We start from the raw sequence: 16,939 nt of genomic DNA, 5'->3' as shown, positions 1-16,939 counted from the left end.
ATTATAATATACTAATAATCAATAATTACATATAAAAATACTCCATATTGTTTTTTTTCCTTTTGTGAACAGTTCTTAAAATAGTTAAAAACATGTGATGCCATTTTTAACCGACTTCAAAAATGGAGGAGGTTCTCAATTCGACTGTATATATTTTTTTCTTGAATAATATGATAAATTACTGATGCGACGCTTTATGTCGTACTGACTCGAGAATGTATTAGTTTTTGAGTTTGTATTTGGAACGGCTGTATCACTGCCGTGTTCTGTGCGCTCTATCTGCCTATTATTCTTTAATCTGTGTCTATACCAAAAAGATATGCAACTAACTCACACAAGCGGCACCAAAATGTTCCACATTTGTTCCAGTGAAACCAACACTAGTGCAGATACAGAGCAAGCCCGTGACGTTATCGTCGGAGCAACACGTCAGCCTGTCGTGTGTGTCGGAGGGGAGCCGCCCCCCCGCGCACCTCACCTGGTTCAAGGACAATAGGAAATTCAAGAGGGGAAAAGTTTGTACCGTTTATTTTATTTTAGGCTTAGAGCACACATGACGTTTTTTAAACGACGTTTTGCATACGATTAAAACACGCAAGAAACGAAAGACTATCGGCTCGTTGTAACATGCCATGACAACATATACGCAAGCAACGCTCAGTGAAAGCGCTCATCAAAAACGCTTATAGATAGGTTCTTTAAAAAACGTCAGAAAAAGTTAAAAGGGCTCAGAGACTGCGTTCATACTTCGTTTCTGTATTAACTTAATAGATCAAACACTCGTACAAAGCTAATTACGAGTATTGAAAATTCGAAATCCCCTAAGCATATTATTATGATTTTTTTATTAGCCTGTTTTTGATGGTATGGTATACCAAGATTCCCGCCTTTTCAAGCCAAGCCTGCAATTTGAATATACCTACCTAAGGCTCAATACCCTTTTAGGTAAATCCAATTTCAAAGAGGTGAGCTTCGGAAACTATAGGCATTAGTCGGCAGTCTTTGCAACATCTTTTCTTACTAAATTTTAAGAAAAAAGTCTTAGAGCCGATAGCAACCTCTTAATTCTATAAACGCGTGTTATCAAAGCGCGCGCTTCAAAACGCCTAATATGTACTTGCTCTTAGAGTCGTAAACTATCTTTAGCGACAACAATGTTAATGATAAGGATTAGGAAAAACATCTTGCCATACCCACTGAGGCACGAAAAATTACACCACCACCTGAATACTGTTTAGAAGTTCTTGGAATAAATCCCAAATACGGAATCGAACCCAGGACCTCAGATACAGTTACACAGACCCATGAGGATTCGTAACCTAATTACGCAATATTATATTAATAAGGAATATTAACTCCTTTTATATAGAGCAGTAGATTCATTTAGTGAATCACCAAAGGAAATGAAAAGGAACTTATTTCGTATAAACGGCGAAGCTTTTGGCAACTATAATTAAGCTCGGGACCGTAATCTTCTGCGGACGTTCTCAGTAAAGAAATTGAAATACGTTCGTATGAAATTAGGAGCTTTTATGTTTTAGGCCTTTGAATATCTTTTGTATAGGAATGGAAATTGCCTAACAACTGTGAACGTTTTCGTTCTTTGATAAGTTAAAAATAAGGTGTTTGCTCGTTCTTAAACTATATATGACATTTTATTTACCTTACCTTAACTAGCTTACAATAACCGGGAAAACGTTAAAGTGACTTTAAATACTGTCATCATCACCATCATCATATCAGCCGATGGACGTCCACTGCAGGACATAGACCTTTTTATAGGGACTTTCACACATCACGATCCTGAGCTTCTTGCATCCAGTGAATCCCTACGACTCGCTTGATGTCGTCAGTCCAGCTAGTGGGGGTCGACCTGCGTTTTCTAGTGCGGGTCGTGCCATTCTAGCACTTTGGAACCATCTAACGTCCATCGGCTCTCACGTGCCCCGCCTATTTCCAAGTCAGCTTCTCGACTTGTTGAGCGAAGTCGATGACTAGGTTGTGCTATGTTGGTCAAATATCTCGATGATCATCATTATTATCATTCATTGGACGTCCATTGCTAGACAATAGACATAGACCTCTTATGAGAGCTTCCAAACACCAGGGTCTTCAACCGTATGCATCCTGCGACTCTCTGTTACCTGTTTAGAGTCGTCGCTCCATCTAGATTTCCTCTAAGATATCAACCTTACTACCTCAAAAAGAAGCTGCAGTGATAGCCTGTACTATACTGGACTGGACTGAACTTTAGCAGCTAGATAGCGATTTACTTTTTTTTTTGTTTTCAGTTATTTTATACTTTGTGCTGTCGGGTTTTTTTATTTGTTTAATTAATTTATTTATTTCACACTTTTTAGTTACGATAGATGGTTAATTTCGGATTTATTTATTACGTTTATTACAAAGTACGATAATTTATACGTCCAACCGAAGTTAAGCAACTATTCAAAAAATTCTACGGAAAGCTCGGTGGGCAAATCTGACTCGCACTTAGCCGATTTTTGTTTTTTCTAATTGTAGTTTTTTTTTTAACATGGCCATGGTACACCATTTTAGAATCCTCACAAAAAGTTCTTGAATTTGACACCCATATTGCAATATTAGAAAAAAAAAATTTTTTCACCTCGAGTCTATAGCGTCTCACAGTCGTCTTGCTATTTTTTTTTAGTTTTACCTATATAAGAACACTTGGGTTATTGAGACAAATCTAAGGATAACCTAATTACGTAAATCCGTTCAGTGGTTTGGAAGATATGAGGTAATAAAAAATATTACATACATACATACATACAAGATACGCGCGAAAAACATTACCCTTCTTGCAGTCGGGTAAAAAATAAGGGAACTAATATTTTTTCTTCTTTTTAATTAGATAACAGATGCCATGAACGACACATGGGTCAGCAGCACTATACATTTCACGCCTTTGCCTGAAGATGATGGCGTCCAGATCAAGTGTCAAGCAGACAACAATGCGTTGCCCGGACAGAGTATAGAAGACTCCTTCAAGTTGGATGTTGTTTGTAAGTAAAAATTACTTAAACATTTCAAATGCTGAGACGTATCTAGTATTATACCCATGTACTCCTTTTATATTAGTTCGATAAAAATATCATCGCTAAAATGTTCAAAAATTTACCTATCATCGATATTTTAATTCCAATGATTAGTATTTCGAAACTTTAAACTACAGACAAATAGCTTAGCATTCCATGGATTCACCATGCGGTTTGGCAATTCTATCGTGTGGTAGATAGAAAAACTCCGAGAACAAGCCTTGTGATAAAAGGGTGCATAGTTAGAGCTTGTTCACAATCGATCTTCCCTTTTTTTTTATTCTTTACAAGTTAGCCCTTGACTACAATCTCACCTGATGGTAAGTGATGATGCAGTCTAAGATGGGAGCGGGCTAACTTGTTAGGAGGAGGATGAAAATCCACACTCCTTTCGGTTTCTACACGACATAGTACCGGAACGCTAAATCGCTTGGCGGTACGTCTTTGCCGGTAGGGTGGTAACTAGCCACGGCCGAAGCCTCCCACCAGCCAAAGCCTTCTACGCCCGTGTTGTTCTCATCAATTTGTCAAATTTGGTAAGATCGTACTAGGCCAGATTTTGATAGCCCTTCTAATATAGTAATAGCTATACTAACGGATTTAGGCAGGTAATAGAGATTCATAAAAACATCGTAACAGAATAGCTTAGCTACAGGTAACCCGCAAGCTCATCTGCTCGCTATACTAGTGATGAAAAAAAAAAACGAAAACATGTGCGTCTAGAAAGGAAAGCCAGGCAAAGTAACGCGCCGAACGCGTTACGTTATGAAGCAGTTTCCCTCCCATTAAGTCAAAGTCAAAGTCAAAATTCATTTATTTAGTTTACAAGCTCTTTCGAAAAGTCAGGTAATAATATTATAAACTTAAGATTAATCGAATCGAAAACTTAAAATTATAGTTACGAGGGTTCCAAACGCGCCTTGGTCCGAGAAGAGCCCACAACAAACTCAGCCAGGTTTATCCTTTTTTAGTTTATCACCATTTAACAATAGGTATATAAGTAGCCTGTCATGTAATACATTTCATTTCCAAGCAATTTTGTCATTTACGTAATCATTCATTAGAAATTATGACTTCGAAAAAAAATCCATTTTCTTTTTTGAGACTATCCCGTAAAATTGCAACCATGTGGCGACACCAAACGTCGCTAACGTTTGTCTTGTAAACAGGTGGGGCGAACAAATTGGGTCGGGGCTCGAGTTTCGCGTTTTGGAGGGGATTGTTTACGACTTTTCATATTTTGGATGATGTGGAAGAAAATATACGACTTACGTCGGCTTACCGCCCCACTCGCTGAATTGACGATAATGTGCGGCGTATTTCTTTGATGTTTATTTACTTCATAGTACAGTTCACTTCATCGTGAGGAAACCTGCATACCAGAGAATTTTCTTAATTCTCTGCGCGTGTGAAGTCTGCCAATCCGCATTTGGCCAGCGTGGTGGACTATTGGCCTAACCCTTCTCATTCTGAGAGAAGTCTCGAGCTCATCAGTGAGCCGAATATGGGTTGATAATGGTGAAAACAATTTAACACCCCAGACTTAAGTATAAGAATATCCGTCCATTGTGGGACCGTTCACCGTTTGAGACATGTGATATTTTTTTTAATGCATACAACTGAAACTTTGTAGGTGCATGCCCGGACCGGATTCGAACCCACACCCTAAGGAATTGGAGGCAGAGGTCATATCTACTGGGTTATCACGGCTATTAATTTCAATTTCATTCTTTTCAATTTCGTTTATAAATCGTGCGATTTTGCTCACAGAATTATGTTTATGTTAATTATACGAGTACATTCTTATTTCAAGTGAAAAGCAGCATTTCACTAAACATAGACATTATATACTTAAATATCTTACGATAACATTAAATACATAAGCGACGCGTCTGAATAGAATCAAGCAATTCAGGTGCTTCAAGGTATTTTGAAGATGGGCAACGAAGTTCCAAGCAATCGTCTTACTACATTACACATTAAAGTAAACACAATAAGATCTAGACAAGTCGTATGGAAGACAAATTTAATTAAGCCCCAGGCGGAGCGCTTCTGTTTATTGTTATGTCTATAATTGTACGCGTTTACTCCGAGTTTAACAAGTCCCAAGATTCTAGGCGTGAACGTTTGCGACGTCAGAACTCATACATTCCTGAGTGTAATGAACGATACTTCATTTTACTGTGTGTCTAACTTACGGGTAAAGATGAAATAATTAGTATTATTTTCTTAGCTGACGCCGCGCGGTTTCACCCGCGTGGTTTCCGTTCCCGTAGGAATATGGGGATAATATATAACTTATAGCCTTCCTCAATAAATGGGCTATCTAACACTGAAAGAATTTTTCAAATCGGACCAGTAGTTCCTGAGATTAGCGCGTTCAATCATTCAAACAAACTCTTCAGCTTTATAATATTAGTATACATTAAAGCTATAGCTCGTATAAAAGCTTCGTAAGTCCAGTGGTTAGCCTGTTAAAGATCATGAGGTCATTGTTTCATCTGAGATACTGCCCAATTCCTTTGAGATATAAGAAAACTTTTTAGATTTACAAATGGGTGGGATAGTTATTTTTTTTAGATCTACAAATGTATGGGATATACACACATACACTATAAGGAATACGTGTTTATTGCAAAGTTTGTAACGGTAATAGTGTTATAAACAACAATAGCAGAACGATAAGTTATTAAAACCAATATAACATACCTTTACATTATTTAATTACTATGTTATATTTGAATACATTTTAATGAACAAATATATCCAAAATGTTTGCACACAGCTGTCGTCTAAGTGCTCCGGGTTGGCTTATATAGATCACAGACGTATTACACACACTAAAGAATACGTGAATTAGTACAAAGTTAATAACGATAATAGTCTATTATGCAAAAATAACAAAACAATTAGTTATAAAACAATAAGTAATATAACAAACCTTTACAATATTTAATTTATGTCTTATATTTAAATACATTTTAATGAATAAATGTTTATCCAAGATTATACATTTAATTTTACACACAACCGTCATCTAAGTGCTCCGGGTTGACTTATAAAGACCACAGACATACACACACACACACTTTTAATAGAGGATTTCGCCTAGAGTGCATAAATGTCATATAATAAGTTATAAAAACCAATATAACAAACCTTTACATTATTTGATTTCCATCTTATATTTGAATACATTTTAATGAACAAATATATCCAAGATGTTTGCACACAGCCGTCGTCTAAGTGCTTCGGGTTGGTTTATATAGATCACAGACGTATCGCACACAGTAAAGAATACGTGAATTAGTACAAAGTTATTAACGATGATAGTCTATTAAACAAAAATAACAAAACCAATATAACAACCCCTTACATTATTTAATTTTCGTCTTATATTTGAATACATTTTAATGAACAAATGTTTATACAAGATTATACATTTTAATGAACAAATGTTTATTCAAGATTATACATAGTTATAAAAACCAATATAACAAACCGTTACATTATTTAATTTCCATCTTATATTTGAATACATTTTAATGAACAAATATATCCAAGATGTTTGCACACAGCCGTCGTCTAAGTGCTCCGGGTTGGCATATAAAGATCACAGGAGTATCGCACACACTCAAGAGAATACGTGCAGAGTTCATAAGTGGTAATGATAATTAAAATTAACACAGTTACGAGATGTGCAAACTGGTTGAGGGGAGCTCCTTAATTGCTTATTTTGCAGCAATATACGTTTAGCGAGTGTCTCGCAAAATTGAGAAGGAAATAGCAAGATATTATTGTTCTTATATTATACTAGCTGATGCCGCCTGGTTTCACCCGCGTTCCCGTAGGGGTATGTGGATAATATATAGCCTATGTCCTTCTTCGATAGATGGGCTGTCTTATACTGAAAATATTTTCAAATCAGACCAGTAGTTCCTGAGATTAGCGCGTTCAATCAAACAAACAAACTCTTCAGCTTTATATATTAGTATAGAGTATAGACTAGCAGACGCCATGCGGTTTCATCTGCGTTGTTTCTATTCCGTTGGGAATACGGTGATAAAATTAAGCCTATCTTCTTCAGAGATAAGATGAGAATTAGATTTTTTAAATGGGTCCATTAATTTCAGAGCCTATTAAGTAAGTGCAAACAAACAAACAATCAAATCTGTCTCAAGTAACTTAATAGAACCGTGATAGCCCAGTGGATATGACTTCTGCCTCCGATTCCGGAGGGTGTGGGTTCAATTCCGGTCCGGGGCATACACCTACAACTTTTCAGTTATGTGTATTTTAAGAAATTAAATATAAACTGTGAAGGAAAAACATCGTGAGGAAACCTGCATATCAGAGAAAATTGTTAATTTTCTGCGTCTGTGAAGTCTGCCAATCCGCATCAGGCCAGTGTTCTGGACTTTGGCTTAACCCCTCTCATTCTGAAAGGAAACTCGATCTCAGCAGTGAACCGAATACGGGTCGATAATGATGACTATGTAATCGATACTGAAGCCAAAATAGTTGTATTGTTTTTTGTTTTCGTCAATCTTGTATTTTATTCAAATTTAATACATGTATTCAAATGTAGTCACAAATTTTATTTAATTGCACCGCAGTTAGTGACGGGTTAAATCTTAAAATACTTATAGTACTGCGTAGTATTAATATTATAATTCCAGTTCAAGCCAGTCAGTTAGCTAGCAAAATCCGACTATGATTTGTGGTCCAATGTGCTCTTAGCTAATGATTGGCAAATTCGTGAATATTATGAGCGCGGCGATGACCTCGATTTACCTGCCAATATCCTACATTTCAATGGAGGTGACACATTCGTCGATTGCATTACTTAATAGCTCTATTTTGATCTCTCCATCTAGTTTCTATTTTGATGATCATACTCTGCGAAAGCTCTGGAGCCGTAATAGCCCAATCGATATGACTTCTGCCTCTGATTCTGAAGGGCGTAGGTTCGAATCCGGTCCGGGGCATGCACTTCCAACTTTTCAGTTGTGTGCATTTTAAGAAATTAAATATCACGTGTCTCAAACAACGAACCGACGACGACAACGACCGGGATCGCGAGCGCCGCACAATTATTTCGCCTCGCGAAGGATAGAGACGAGTTCAAGAATCTGACTGCCAACCTTCGCTAGTCGGAGAGGCACTTTAAGAAGAAGAAGAAACAACGAAGGAAAACATCGTGAGGAAACCTGCATACCTGAGAATTTTCTTAATGCTCTGCGTGTGTGAAGTCTGCCAATCTGCATTGGGCCAGCGTGGTGGACTACTGGCCTAACCCCTCTAATCCTGGAAGGAGACTCGAGCTCCGAATATCTCTTATAACTTCAAGGTGTGACTTACAAGAGCCGACATTTTTTGCTTATATCTTAAAAAAAAAACTTTTTACGTTTTCAAAAAAAACTGTAAAATTTTTACTTTAGAAAAGATAAAACTAACAAAAATCGGTTGTCTGTAAAGTCGGTTTACTGACTATGTGTATATAGTTGAACGTGACAACGTCTTAAGAATTAAATAAATAAAATACTGTTCGTTTTCTAAAATACTGTTTAATAATCTTCATAGACTAGAATATACTTTATTTCTTGTAAAAAAAGTTGGCAACCCTAGAGCGAGGGAACGACGCATGACGTCATTTTTTTTTAATTTTACAGCCGTCTTCGTCGAATTATACGACGTTGTCACGTCAAATAAACGATTTTTTTTTCACGTGCAAACATTATACAAAATAGCAAGTTGAAAACATCATACCATATAGAAAGCATTTTTTCTGAGAATTCGTTACCCTTTATTTGCCCCCCACCCCCCTCCCCCAACTAATTTTGATACAGGGCAAGGCTCAAGGCAACCCTCCAAGGCACGCTACGCCACTGACATGTGGTAACATACCAAAGACATTCTATGTAAATATAGAATGTCTTTGAATGCACTGCGTAAACTAGTTAGCAACTCTACACACATACACCCAGAAGACTACTTCGAAACGATTTATCGTATGTTTATTCTTGCATGTAAAGTTTGCAAACGATACTACATTTTACTTGCGCAATGAAGAATTATTGACTCAAGTTTCCCTCGGCTTAAAATCGGAGTGTGAACTATGAAAGCTGTATATTATCTTTATTTTAAGTGTTTAAGTTTTAAATTTACGATGTAAGATTCAATAAAAATACTTTCCTACTTACTAGAAAAAGGCTTCATTAAATAACGAAACTTACATAAAAAGGTTGTCATGTATCTCATTTTTCTGTCTAAATATATTTCCCTGAAATATGCATTTATATAATAAAAATCCCTTCAAATCGTAAATCAGAATCTTGTATAAATAGGTAAGTACTTTTAAAGAAAATTATAAGCATACAACATACATCTATACGAGATGAATAGCAGCTTTTTGCAAAGTAATTAAAATAATAACATAAGACATTAAAATGAATAAAAAACTATAACGTGATTGAATTGGCTTTACAATAACCAATAACCATTTATCTTTGCTCATCCATTAAAAAAAATATCAGCAAAGGTCTTACATAATCAGAAGTCATAAATATAACCTCAACAGACTCTAAAAAGTATGTCGTGTCCGTTACAAACTAGGAGTTCGAGGATTTGGAATTAAACACCTGGTGACTCGTATAAGATTTTATTCCACTCCTTAATCCAGGTATCAATACACACTTAAAAACGTAAGCAATTCTAAAATCGTAGCTGAGGTCGCTATTGTTCACCTGTATCGCTGGTAACACTTGATGTTCACTGCACTTCGTTTCGAAGTAAACTCCGTCGCGTATTAAGTCCACATTTGTTCGCTATACTAATATTATAAAGCTGAAGAGTTTGTTTGTTTGTTTAAACGCGCTAATCTCAGGAACTACTGGTCCGATTTGAAAAATTCTTTTAGTGTTAGATAGCCCATTTATCAAGAAAAGCTACATATATTATCCCCGTATCCCTACAGGAACGGAAACCACGGGTGAAACCGCACGGCGTCAGCTAGTAGTGTGTAGACTCTAAAAACTTTATCGTATCCGTACATATAAATAGTGAATGCATCGGGCCAGACAGTTCCAAATTAGACCGAAGTTGTTCCAACTCCGTTGTGGTGACCGTTTATCCAGTATAAACTGTTCGGTAATTTCCATACTGTACACTACACGTTCGTGTCCATTTAACTATCTACATACATATTATATGTAAACGTACAATATACATATACAACTTATTTTTTTTTTTTTATTCTTTACAATTTAGCCCTTGACTACAATCTCACCTGATGGTAAGTGATGATGCAGTCTAAGATGGAAGCGGGCTAACTTATTAGGAGGAGGATGAAAATCCACACCCCTTTCGGTTTCTACACGGCATCGTACCGGAACGCTAAATCGCTTGGCGGTACGTCTTTGCTGGTTATACAAATCCTACTAATACTATGAACGCAAAAGTTTGTATGTTTGTTTGTTGTGGTACTGATCCGATTTGGCTGAAATTTTGAATGGAAATGGACTTTTCATCCCGGAAAAATCCATGGATCCCGAGGGATTTGTGAAAAACTGAATTCCACGTGGACGAAGTCCCAGGCGTCCGCTAGTAATCGATATACTTATATATTTAAAATTGAAATGTCTCTCTATGATTACAAAATGCTTCCAGGTATTTATATGATACTAAAAATTCAAATGAGTTTTGTTTTATTTTTTGTCCGTCTGTTTATCCGGCCTAATCTTTGAAATGGCTGGGTCGATTTTTTTGAGAATTTCATTAGAAGAATTTCATGTGGATAAAGTTTCGGGCCTCCATATAGGATAGTATAGGTTCTGAACTGAACCCATAAACGTAGACCCTGCCAAAGTATCTATGGAGCAAATCATTAACATCGTTATTAGCCAATAATCTGGCCTTAAAAATTTTGTAGGAGAGAGAGCTTAGGATTTTAATGACAATATTCGGGAACAGCGGCTTAACATGCTCTTAGGGGCACGGGTTAAAGAAAACACCAAAAACTTCCTTAAATTCAACCTGAGAATTGGTACTGAAAAATTCTTCAAAGAAAGACAAGATCATTATACTAGTCATCTTCAGTATAATTTTCGATTCAGATTTTTACCCAGAAATTTCAAATAAGGCTTTAATTACAACCCACCGAAAGCCTATGTATCGTTTATTATCAAAGTCTTTGATATTGTAGCTCCAACGTTACACATGAGTAACTTTATCGCTAAATCGCTTTTAGAACATTGATTTAGCATACTGGTTGTATACTACGGCCTTGTTTGTTTTGGGACTATTGGCCTACTTATAATTTACTATGATCCGATAAATTACGTATGTATAATTTACATAGTAAACTGTACCATAGAGTCACAGAACATATTGGTTTTATTTAAATCAGAGTTCCCCAAACTTTTTTGTGTCGTAGACCCCTTGCCACGTTTTTCCGTGTTGGGTAAAACTTACCTGATATTGATTTTTTGCAAATTTATGACTGTAGTGAAGTTTAGTGTTCAAAAGTTAAAGTAAAGGTTATCTTTTCTCAGGTTTTTACAAGTTCAAAATGTATTGCGACCATAAAGCGAATACCAACTACAACTTACACAATTTTATAAACATATATAATATTTTTTTTACTTCATAAGTACTTTTATAAATAATGTATATGTTTTAATATTATAAGATAATATGATGTAAGTAAATAGGTACTATCAGTGTATGTGTTAAGATCCACTATCGTGGACCCCCATTTTTATTTCATGGACCCCTAAATTTTTTTTCGCTGACGTAGACCCCTTGCAGGTTGTCATAGACCCCTTGGGGTCGATATAGACCACTTTGGCAATCACTTATTTAGATAATAATTGGATTGCTTTTGCCAAAAATGCACTACACCTTATGCAGCTGGTTTTATTTTAATAATTTTATTGCTTACTAAAACTCTCGGTTTATATGCACTAATTGATTATGAAACACGGCTAAAACTCACGTGATATTAGGTCGGAGTATGCCCGACTAGTAATCAATTAATGTAAATAACACTCACGATAGTTTAAATTCTAAAATATATGCACTAACTTCATCCCTACCCCTATCCTACACCTAGCTATTATATATATTATAGTATTTCAAAATTTTAAAAAAATATTGATCCTTTTTTCAGATCTATTCACGCTACACCTCTGCTTCTAAGTTATGAGAAGTAATATGTGTACTAAATATTACATTAATTGTCCATGATTCGGAGAAAATTGACTGTGACATGCGGACATTCGGACACACGAGTGATCTTATAAGGGTTTCGGTTTTGTACCGTACGTTTGGAACCCTAAAAGTGATAATAATGAAAAAAAAAGCAATTAATTTCAATTTTTTAAACCAATGTTTCAAATCAATGTTTCAAAAGCTCTACCACAGACTGTAACAAGCGTATCAAAGAGGCTCGTTATTACCCGTCGTATGAGGTTCCGTTTTTGTACATGCGGGTTACGTTATGTACGTTTGGAACCCTAAAAGTGATAATGATAAAAAAAGCAATTAATTTCAAACTTTAAAGCATTAAAAAGTTAATTACAAATCAATGTTTCAAAAGCCCTACCACAGACTGTAACAAGCGTATCAAAGAGGCTCGTTATTACCCGTCGTATGAACAGGGCGTGCGGTGTGTAATTAAACCCTTGTTAGTGTTTTTGGGTCAGCGTTTGGCTAAAAACTAATTCGGTGCGCTTACATTTTGTCCTGTTACGGGGTTGGAGTGACACTCCGGGGATTAAACCGCACTTTGCACGACGTTTGCTTCGTGAAAGGCTAGTTTTGGATGGGATTGGAAAGATTTGAAAGTTTGGTCAACGTTTTCAAATTTTGGTTTAGGTGATACATTCGAATTTTGGTATATTTGGTATTTTATTATTCGGTGTTTTATTTTGATTTAATAATTGAGTAGTCGGGCATTTGTTGATGCTTTTTTTAAGAATTTTAGCTATGGTGAGTAGTTTCCATAATATTGGAATAGATAATCGACTAATTAATTATTATTTTAGCGTCTATAACTAAAAGAGTTCAAATTTTTTAAAAGCAGTTTCTGCTTTAGTTTATTTTTCGACTTTGGCTACTACTGGGGTTTATTTATGAATTCGATTTGATAATTTATTGATTAAGGTGATTATTGTTCGAGTTTGCCCGACTAGTTTCATCTTACAATTTCGTTCTGTTACGGGTTTGGAGTGACTAGGCTAGTTTTGGGTGAGATTGGAAAGATTTGAAAGTTTGGTCAACGTTTTCAAATTTTGGTTTAGGTGATATACTCGTATTTTGGTGTAAAATCTGAGCGACTGAGCATTATTCGGTGTTTTATTTTGGTTTAATAATTAGGTAGTCTAATAGTAATATTTTCCATCATCATCATAACCTTACCCTTATTCCACTTAAGTGGGGTCGGAAAAATATGTCAATCTTTTCCATTCGTCTCTATTACTCGTCAACTCATCATCCACTCCTTTTACACACATGTCCTCTTTCACACAATCTAACCATCTCTTCTTTGGCCTCCCTCTCCTCCTATGTCCTTCCACTTGCACATTCAACATTTTTCTAGTAATATGACTTTCCTCCTTACGCATTACATGTCCATACCAAGCTAACCTTCTACTCCTCAACTTTTCTGTCACTGGCGCCACCTTCAGACTTCCTCTTATATACTCTTATTTTCCATAATATTGGAATAGACAAACGACTAACTGAGGTGATTATTGTTCGAGTTTCGACTGTAAGTCGAGAGTCTGACTAATTTCACCTTACAATTTTGTCATGTTACGGTTTTCGAGTAGTGACACTGTGGGGATTAAATCGCACTTTGCATGACGTTTGAAAGGCTAGTTATGGATGGGATTGGAAAGATTTTAAATTTTAGTCAACATTTTCAAATTTTGGTTTAGGTGATCAGCTTTTCACCTAATCCAAAGATTTTTTGTTTTAAAATCTGACGTTGTTTTGAAATCGACGTTTGCTTCGTGATGGCTAGTTTTGGAAGGGTTTGAAAAGATTCTAATTTTATTAACGTTTTAAAATTTTTGGTTAAACTATAGTCTCATAAATTCTCAACTTTATATTGTTTACGATTTCAAATTGAGGAAAACTATTGTTTAAAACAATACATTGCAGGCATAATGTGCTGTGCTATTATATGTATCTGACAACTTAAAAACCAAAATGACAAAATAAATTTACCTGAAATTACACCGGCAAATACCCTCCAAAATCATGGAGCATTGCAGTATTGTATTTAGCTGGTAAGTAGGTATGCTGTAAAAATACATGATGAGTACTTCCCCGGAAAAGCCTTGGAAATAAATTGTTTGATAAGAAATTTTGAAAAAATGTTACTAAAGCAAGTGGATGAGAAACGCATCTACTAAATTATGGCAATGGAAAATGATGTTCCAAATACGAATAAAGTAATCTATTGCTTGGCCAAGCATAAAGCATTTGGGCCGGGGAGAATTTCCAAGCTTCCGACTCGAATTTTTGTTTGGGAATAATTTAATGAAGAAATCGTAAATGTTTATTTTTGGGGACAACTCTCCCCGGGGCAACATCGTTATGGGGATTTAATGCCCGACAAAATGTCGACGCTTTCGACGCCAGCTCGACAAGCCAGATGTTTGCTTCATTTTGATGCTTAAAAATTGAATCGAATATTTTTACACATTTGATTGTAATGGTTTTTTGTTGTTTGTCCTGGATAACGTGAGCCGATTGGTAATGAGACTGTTTATAATAACTTTAAGGCTTGGTCTTGAAATTAACCACCCATAATATTTTAATCCTGAAGAATAAATAATAATAAATAAAATATATAAAATATATATAAATAAAATATACCTGCACTTGTATATTTAACATGTAGTACTGAGTGATTATACTCCCAATTATGCACTGAAAACTGAAATTATTTTATGTAGCTATAGAAATTCCAGAAACAGAGTTAAAATTAAAAGAATTAATCTAATAATTATACTAGTTTTAGCGAATAAAATATCATTTTCGTTTGAAACTCGTTTAAATATTGCTTATAATACCTTTTGTTGGTAGGTATTCGTTTAAATAGCATGGTTTGACTAATTAAATATTTTTGAAGGTACCAGCTTTATTTTGAAACTTTGGATATTTTAAATTATTTTTATCTATACACAAACATTTACTAATTTTGATTCGATTAACATTTTGTAATATGAAAACAGTGACACCATTATTGAAACGATTTCATGGATTTGAATAACTTTTTAAACAAAGATTGATTACTTTATATTTATACCTAGTCTATAATAGCACAACCGATTATCAGCCGATGGACTTCCACGGCTGGACATAGGTCTCTTGCATGGACCTCCAAGCACAACGGTATCGCGCCGCCAGCATTCAGCGGCTTCCTGCAATCCGCTTGATGTCCAGTGGGGGGTCAGTCAACACTGTGCTTTACGGTGTGGGGTCGCCATTCCAGCACCTTGGGACCCCAACGTCCATTGCCTCTTTGAACTATGTGGCCCAATGCCACTTCAGCTTCGCGACTCGCTGAGCTATGTCATGACTTTGGTTCGTCAGCGGATCTCCTCATTTCTGATTCGATTCAGAGAAACTCCAAGCATAGCTCGCACGGGTAGAATTTAAGCTTAGATATTAATAAATAAATAACACTCAATAGATAAATCGCAGACTCCATCATCAAGGGGGGTAATTATTACCCAAACACAAATAAATTCCGTTTTCTCTAACTAACCGCATATTATCTTACTTAGAGGGGGAAGTTTCCCCATCTCGAATCGTTTGTGTAACAATTTAACGAAGAAATCGTAAATGTTTATATTGAGGACGATTCGCGCCGCAAGGCGACATCGTTATGGGTCTTTAATGACCAATAAAGCGGCGCCGGCTCACTGTGGGGCTGTTATTTATCTCGACAACCCGGTTGCTAACAGTTTTCTTCATTAAAAGATTTCATAAATAACAATCTCAGATAAGCCCAAAGACCTTAGGAAGTTTGATCTTTTTGACACTGTTTATAGATAAACTAATCAGTTTATGCGTGATCGAATCAATAATGAGGAAATCCGCAGAAGAACTAAAGTCACCGACAAAGCTCAACGTGACGAGCTGAAGTGACAATGGGCGGGGCACATAGTTCGAAGAGCCGATGGCCGTTGGCGTCCCAAGGTGCTGGAATGGCGACCCCGCACCAAAAAGCGCAGTGTTGGTCGACCCTCCACCAGGTGGACTGACGACATCAAGCGAGTCACAGGTATTCGCTGGATGCAAGTGGCTCAGTATCGTGATGTTTGGAAGTCCCTACAAAAGGCCTATGTCCTGCAGTGGACATCCATTGGCTGACATGATGATGATGATGATTAATTAGTTAAGACCATGGAAATAGATTTGGGCCAAAGTCACATTGTAATAGTTTAAATTTAATGCATACAAGACAAAGTCTATATGTTTGCTAACTATTTATAACTCTATATTCGTTATTGGTCTTTGAAGAACGATATATCACTGTGGGGCTGTAATTTATCAACCGGTTGCTAGGATAGGATCTTACCAAATTTGGCTAGTCAGGGAGAACAACACGAGCAGAGAACGGGGAGTGTTGATCGATCGTCAAGGAATTCCTTAACCCTACATCCAGTAGTCACAAGTTCAGGACTCTGCTCGGAGTTTTTCTCTCTACCACGCGATGGACCCGGCACCCGCACGGTGAATCCTTGGAATGCTAAGATATTCGTCTTTCTCTCCGCATCATCATCATCATCATCATCAACCCATATTCGGCTCACTGCTGAGCTCGAGTCTCCTCTCAGAATGAGAAGGGTTAGGCCAATAGT

The 16,939-nt window shown here is 36.3% G+C and overlaps 1 protein-coding gene across 1 annotated transcript in view; it reads left to right on the top strand.

The window, feature by feature from the left end:
• Positions 1 to 2,881: 2,881 nt before the first annotated feature.
• Positions 2,882 to 16,939, top strand: part of LOC112057866 (uncharacterized) — a 52,290-nt gene continuing 38,232 nt past the window's right edge. Inside the window, exon 1 of the mRNA XM_024098429.2 lies at positions 2,882 to 3,026. Within this exon, the coding sequence (XP_023954197.2) occupies positions 2,888 to 3,026 (139 nt within the window). The 5' untranslated portion in view covers positions 2,882 to 2,887. The remainder of the gene's footprint in view (positions 3,027 to 16,939) is intronic.

Source organism: Bicyclus anynana, chromosome 21 (genome assembly GCF_947172395.1).
Source record: "Bicyclus anynana chromosome 21, ilBicAnyn1.1, whole genome shotgun sequence".
In the NCBI taxonomy this organism is placed as follows: Eukaryota; Metazoa; Arthropoda; class Insecta; order Lepidoptera; family Nymphalidae; genus Bicyclus; species Bicyclus anynana.
This window is presented reverse-complemented; position numbering and strand designations above follow the sequence as displayed.